Genomic DNA, 7,500 nt, shown 5'->3' on the forward strand with positions numbered 1-7,500 from the left:
GTAACATTTGAGGTTAATGATACTGTTCTCATCCGATCAGAGGAAAGCAATTAATATTTTGTTGTGTGTACGTAAATAAAAAATAATTAATAGGCTGGTGCTGAGAGCAAGGTTATTGAACCAACTAAGGTGACAATTTGTTTTTCCCACTGCTTGAACTAAAATATTGTTATTATAAATGGCAGCACAGTTACTATGATAACATAGCAGATCTCTTTAACGTAACCCATCCAGCCCCCCCCCCCCCTACGTCCCCCCCCCCTCCCCCCCTTCCAGCAGTGCAAGTCTCGTTCTGGACAGGACTGTTCTCCCAGGTTCGACTTTCGCTGCATTGATAAATAATACACCGGGAATCGAACCTGAAAAAACAGCCTGATAGCCTTTCACTCCGTAAGTCATTTCATATTCTGGTTCTAGTGGCTTTCATATAATTATTTAATATCTTCCACCAGAATTTCTACTATTTCTAAACATCACCCTTAGTGAACTTGTCAATAAATTTGTTTTGGATAAAGCAAAAGTGCTTATGCTGCCATAGCTAGCACCAAACCAGCCAATGGACATTATCTTTCTTTCCATCTTTCTTGATTGGTATTTTATGAAGATCCACACAAAAAAAAACAAAACAAAGACTCACACTTGTACAAAATTAAAAATATTATTTTTACTTCTATAAACAACGATAAAAAAACTCTAGTGAGGAAACCCAAACGCAGCTAAAAACCTATGATCATTGAAGTCCCTCAATCGTCAATCCCTAATGATACTGTTCTCATCCGATCAGAATAAAGTAATTTTGCTGAATGTACAACAAGTTAAATTTATAGATCAATTAATTAACCTAATACATAAATAAAACATGATTAATAGACCGGTGTGGAAAGCAAGATTATTGAACCTACTGAAGGGACAATTTTTTTTCCCCACTGCCAGAACTAAAATATTAAATTATTGTTATCAATGACAGCACAGTTATTACGATAGCAGATGGATTGGTGAATTTTTGGCGTCTTAACAAACTCTACATCATCCTCGGAGACCCAGGGGCAGATCGCGGAGGCAACGGAAAGTCTAAACGGGTGAAAGAAAATGGCGACGAAGAAAAGCATAGTAAGGTGAGAAGAGCCCCTGGGGACACATTCTTACCAGACCAGTTCCAAACAGTCGGAGTAATTCTGAATTCTGATTGGTGCCAGAAATTCTTTGTGTTTTTCTGCCCAATCAGAGGTCAGCAGGCCGTGAAGTCGTTTCGTGTCTTCTTACACAAAAATCACTTGATCGCCATACTCGGCTGGTTCGTTCGGCAAGGGTTTGCTCGTGGGTTAGAAATGTCGCAATCACAGAACAAAATGTACAGGGAATCGTTCGGGATATCGGCGGAGAAATACGCTGGACCTTTCGCAGGTATCGTTACAATAGCGTATTTCCAAGTGTGCGAGATTTGTTTAAAGATATCCTCCCCGATGTACCTAAAATAGCAGTGATGAATTTTGATCTAATAATTATTTTTATTTTGCCCCCTTTTCCTGTTCGAGGTATTTTCCTGGCTCTCCGAGGATGCCAGGGTAGGGTTAGCGTTATGCCCCTCCCTTGTCAATACAAGAAATGGCGAATTTATCTTTGCGTGTCACACAAGCATACTCAAGAAGAGAAATAACAGTGGATAGCAACCCATACCGAGCCTCCCCCAGAATGATTAACCAGTTCATCTCCATGCACACTTGAAAATCTGAGGAAAAAAAAACGACACCAGAGTCATAAACAAACAAATTACTCAACAAAAAGCTCTTGCAAGTGGACAATTTTGTATTAACTGCTGCCAAAAAGAAAATGATTAATTAACAGCCTGTTGGGATGCGTTTTACTCTTTAAATCCCAGATTTTACTCTGTCTAACGCCAGATGACCATATCACATCAATGGGGCCGCTTCAGATATGTCCGCTTCAGGGACAAATGGGTTAATGATAACTCTGTATTTTCAAGTTTATACATTTTTGAGAAAATTTGCACACGGACATTATTAGTTTAGGCATAGTTAAACTTAGACCTAATGCAACCAGCGGTTGTTTACCTTTGGCAGTACGTGATGTTTGGGCTGCCCTCTGGGGATCTTGCTGGTCATTGCTTCACTTACTTACTTATTCCTCTTCGTTCCAAGTGGAACATAGGTCCTCAACTAGAGCGCGCCACCTAACCCTATTTTGTGCATTACCCTTTGCCTCATTCCACGTGAGATGTTTCCTCTCACCCAACTCTGCCATTCTCGTACGTCGCCAGGTGTGCCGGGGTCTCCCTCTCTTTCGCTCCCCCTGTGGGTTCCACCCCAGTGCCCTCTTGACTACATGTCCATCTGGTCTCCTCAACGTGTGGCCGATCCATCCCCAAGCTCTTTGTCTTATCTCTTGCTCTATCCGTCGCTGCCCTATTTGTCTCAAAAGCTCCTTGTTGCTGATCGCAAGATGTTCCTCGAGCTCTTATTGATGAACACCTGCCACTTCTGCTCCAGTCCCTCAATCAGCCTCCAAGTTTCAGAACCATACAAGAGCACCGCCTTCACATTTGACCCAAAGACTCTCAGCTCGGTCTTGGTTGTTAGTGCTGAGGATCGCCATATTGGTCTCAGCATCGCAAATGCCTGTCTTGCCTTTCTAATTCGTGCCTGAATGTCCTCGTCAGTGCCTCCCTTCTTACTTACAATGCTCCCAAGGTAAGTGAACTCATCCACTTCCTCAATCCGCCCCCCTGAAACCGACACACCATCGCCGCGTTTGGTACCAATGAATACGCATCAACTTTGTCTTGGTGACATTGATCTTCAGGCCTAACTTCGCATCTTGTTCCTCCAAGGCCCGTCCCTTATCCCTCATATCCTGCATTCTGCGCGACAGTAGGGCCAGATCATCGGCAAAGACAAGGTATTCTAAGGATGTCGTAAAGGTCCACTGAATACCTCTCTTCCTGTCAAAGGCTGTCCTCGTCACCCAATCCAGGGCGACCAGAAACAACAGGGGAGATATCAAGCAGCCTTGTCTTAGCCCAGTCCTCATATTCAGTGGTTGGGTCCTCTGGCTATTGTGTACCACCTGCGCGGAAAAACCTTCATAGAGAGCTTTGATGATGGTGACCACCTTGTCAGGCATCCCATAGTGCCGCAACAATCTCCACAAAACCTCTCTGTCGATACTATAAAGTTGATATACAAGGAGGACTGCCACTCGATGCTCTGCTCCACAATAATCCACAGTGTTGCCATTTGATCCGTACAGCTTTGACCAGCTCGGAAGCCCGCCTGTTCCTCTCTCAATTTTTCATCCAGCGCGATCTTGATACGCTCCAGGAGCACTCTGCAAAACACCTTGCTTGCCATGCTCAGCAACATGATGCCACGCCAGTTTTTACAGTAGCTCAGATCACCTCTCTTGGGCAGCTTGATTAGCAGACCTTTCTTCCACTCCTCTGGCATCTTCTTCTCACTCCATATCCTGTTGCAGAGGTCCAAAAGAACCTCCTCTGACGTGTTCCCTCCCACCTTAATTGCCTCTGGTGGTATATTGTCACAACCTGCAGCCTTCCCTTTTTTAACTTCTTTATAGAATTCTTGATTTCGATAAGTGTGATGCGACCTGTCCTGATGTTAAGCTCGTCATTTGGCTCCACCTCTGGCGGGTTGAGCGGCTATTCGTGGTTGAGCACTGTTTGAAAGTGCTCCCTCCACCGGTGCATCTCCTCTTCTGCTGACCTGAGCAACACACCTACCTCGTTTCTCACTGGCTTCCGTGTATTCTGGAACCTCCCACTTAGCTCTCTAGTGATCTCGCTTCACATGTGCTGCTTATTAGTTGATCCTGCCACATCAGTGAAGAAAAAAAACTTTTTTTTTCTGCCCTCGCTAAAAAAATCTTTGCAGTTTCTTGTGCCCTTGCCTCCCCCTCTTGGTAAGTGTGACAGAGAAGGGAGAGTAAGGGAAGGACCACATATACCTCCTCATCTATCTGTGGTAACTTTAATAATCTTGTGCGAATAATGCAAAATAAAACAATGACTTATGAATTCGTGCATGGGGTCCCAAAATAATGACTTTTAAAAAGAAATTTCTGAAAAGTGAAGTTACGACATTTGTCCTAAGCATAATAATTATTGAATAATTATTGAACCATAGAACTTACAGTTTATCCAATTCTGCATTTTCAAGCTCGTTGAAATTAACACCTTTTTCCTCGAACATTTTTTCTAGTTCAACTATGGACGAGAACACAAGAGCAATGAGTTTTTAGTTACAAAGATGAAATAGTCTATATTATTCCTTTCTTCATCAAGTTCATATCAAATTACTTTGCATTTAAACCTCTCATCACATCATGCACGAGGTGTAGCATTTTTGGCTGAGTAAGTACTGTAACTACATTCTCTAAATTATCTGAATGCGTTTAAGGACGGTGCCTACTATTGTTATTGCACATACGTTTTGCGCATCTCGAGATGCTCGGGTTTGCTATCGGTGATGCTTACTAAGACAGGGATATTTTTGTGTGGTTTAAAACTATCTGGAGAAAGTAGGTCTTAGTAGGTACTCTTGGTATCCAAAAAGGGAAATTGGGGGTAACCATGCATTTTTGAGAGATAATTAACCTTCAAATTGAGAAAGAACGCCACACATTGCTTTGTATTTTAAAGCTTTTTACAAATAATGTTCATCAGTATTATCTTTAAAAACTGCGTGGTTAACCCCAACGTTCTTTTTGGATTTCAATAACACTTGTTAAGATCTACATTTCCTGCATAATCATAAACCGGGCCAAAAATACCTTTGAATTAGTAGGCACCGTCCTTAAGCGCTTTTGTAAATGCCCTGACTTTATTTATTCTTGAGTTCAGGTTTTCTTTCACTGCTTTACTGTACCTGTAGAAATAACACAATCCACATCTCTGGTTCTATAAATATCATCATAAAAATCCTCTCTGGAAGCTTCAAGCTTTTTATCATAACAAGGCATAATCGTTACATGGTATATTTCGTCAGGTCTGTGAAGAAATACAAAGTCAATCTTTACCTTTCGTTTTGGTAATAAAATGAGAAACAATCTATTGAAATGCTTCATATTTAACTAATCATTATGATGCCAAAATACAGTAAACACTAGTTTTGACGTCAATTGAGTACATATCAATAAATTAATGATAACGTAACTTATTCATACTAAGCAACAAGATAAAAGTCTAACATCTTAGCACATTAAATTTAAATTTGCTTAGTTGAAACAGGGTTTTCACAGGTACATTGTAAATTTTCATATCTGAAGCTTTCGAAACTTCGTACACATTTAATACCCAATGCTTTATTTATCTCTAAAATGCCAATTTTGATGATTTTCAGTCAGCTTGCTTATCACCTTACCAGTGAGACGAGAGATTATCAATTAGAGAAGATTCAGTAATTACCACAAAATTTATTATGTTGTTGTTGGTTTTTTCCACAAATTGAATGACAAGAGATAGCAATAAAAAACAGGAAACAGAAATACCTTTTAGCTAGTGATGTAGCCAAACAGTTCTTAACTAACGAACCCATAATTTGTTGGGGTGATTTTGTGGTGCTAAGGCGAAATAACAAAGAGTATTATCGTTAGTACAATCAAGACACACTAAGCACTATGTAAGTAGACCATTTCCAATATTTCACTTTAGCCAGTTATTCAAGCAGAGTCTACACTTTATTAAAAGCCTAATTATCATAATAAAAATTCAGCCCTGGACTTCCAATAAAGTGGAGGGATAAGATAACTTGGAAATATCTATTAGAGTGTAACTTTAAGTGCTATCTACGTTATGTAGCCTTCGTCGTAGACACACTAAACCGCCAGTATAGGACTATATCTGGGTTTTATACCTAGGGTTCGAGTTACATGTACATGTCTGGCTGCACACAGGCTAACATAACCATGTCATATCTGAGCATGAGCCCTAGGGCACTTTCCACTCAACCGTGGTAATTTCATGCAATGAATTGGAACAGCTCAAAACCAAAAAGTATTGCCCCAAAATGTAAACAGCAATGAATTATTGTGCCCAAGGAAAATTGAACCAACGTGACCGGATTTTCTGGTTCTTGAAATTAACACCTTTTTCCTCGAACATTTTTTCTAGTTCAACTATGGACGAGAACACAAGAGCAATGAGTTTTTAGTTACAAAGATGAAATAGTCTATATTATTCCTTTCTTCATCAAGTTCATATCAAATTACTTTGCATTTAAACCTCTCATCACATCATGCACGAGGTGTAGCATTTTTGGCTGAGTAAGTACTGTAACTACATTCTCTAAATTATCTGAATGCGTTTAAGGACGGTGCCTACTATTGTTATTGCACATACGTTTTGCGCATCTCGAGATGCTCGGGTTTGCTATCGGTGATGCTTACTAAGACAGGGATATTTTTGTGTGGTTTAAAACTATCTGGAGAAAGTAGGTCTTAGTAGGTACTCTTGGTATCCAAAAAGGGAAATTGGGGGTAACCATGCATTTTTGAGAGATAATTAACCTTCAAATTGAGAAAGAACGCCACACATTGCTTTGTATTTTAAAGCTTTTTACAAATAATGTTCATCAGTATTATCTTTAAAAACTGCGTGGTTAACCCCAACGTTCTTTTTGGATTTCAATAACACTTTTTAAGATCTACATTTCCTGCATAATCATAAACCGGGACAAAAATACCTTTGAATTAGTAGGCACCGTCCTTAAGCGCTTTTGTAAATGCCCTGACTTTATTTATCCTTGAGTTCAGGTTTTCTTTCACTGCTTTACTGTACCTGTAGAAATAACACAATCCACATCTCTGGTTCTATAAATATCATCATAAAAATCCTCTCTGGAAGCTTCAAGCTTTTTATCATAACAAGGCATAATCGTTACATGGTATATTTCGTCAGGCCTGTGAAGAAATACAAAGTCAATCTTTACCTTTCGTTTTGGTAATAAAATGAGAAACAATCTATTGAAATGCTTCATATTTAACTAATCATTATGATGCCAAAATACAGTAAACACTAGTTTTGACGTCAATTGAGTACATATCAATAAATTAATGATAACGTAACTTATTCATACTAAGCAACAAGATAAAAGTCTAAAATCTTAGCACATTAAATTTAAATTTGCTTAGTTGAAACAGTGGTTTTCACAGGTACATTGTAAATTTTCATATCTGAAGCTTTCGAAACTTCGTACACATTTAATACCCAATGCTTTATTTATCTCTAAAATGCCAATTTTGATGATTTTCAGTCAGCTTGCTTATCACCTTACCAGTGAGACGAGAGATTATCAATTAGAGAAGATTCAGTAATTACCACAAAATTTATTATGTTGTTGTTGGTTTTTTCCACAAATTGAATGACAAGAGATAGCAATAAAAACAGGAAACAGAAATACCTTTTAGCTAGTGATGTAGCCAAACAGTTCTTAACTAACGAACCCATAATTTGTTGGGGTGATTTTG

At 39.3% G+C, this 7,500-nt stretch overlaps 1 protein-coding gene across 1 annotated transcript in view; it reads right to left on the reverse strand.

The window, feature by feature from the left end:
• LOC138039976 (probable cytosolic Fe-S cluster assembly factor v1g210509) overlaps nt 1-7,500 on the reverse strand; it is a 36,123-nt gene that overhangs the window by 10,779 nt on the left and 17,844 nt on the right. The window contains exons 11-17 of the mRNA XM_068885791.1: nt 7,434-7,500; nt 6,812-6,933; nt 6,093-6,150; nt 5,524-5,595; nt 4,902-5,023; nt 4,168-4,240; nt 1,678-1,729 (exon numbers count right to left, since the gene is read on the reverse strand). The exon at nt 7,434-7,500 is cut by the window's right edge and continues 5 nt beyond it. Coding sequence (XP_068741892.1) covers nt 1,678-1,729; nt 4,168-4,240; nt 4,902-5,023; nt 5,524-5,595; nt 6,093-6,150; nt 6,812-6,933; nt 7,434-7,500 — 566 coding nt within the window. The remainder of the gene's footprint in view (nt 1-1,677; nt 1,730-4,167; nt 4,241-4,901; nt 5,024-5,523; nt 5,596-6,092; nt 6,151-6,811; nt 6,934-7,433) is intronic.

The sequence above is a fragment of the Montipora capricornis genome, chromosome 3, assembly GCF_036669925.1.
Source record: "Montipora capricornis isolate CH-2021 chromosome 3, ASM3666992v2, whole genome shotgun sequence".
Classification (NCBI taxonomy): Eukaryota; Metazoa; Cnidaria; class Anthozoa; order Scleractinia; family Acroporidae; genus Montipora; species Montipora capricornis.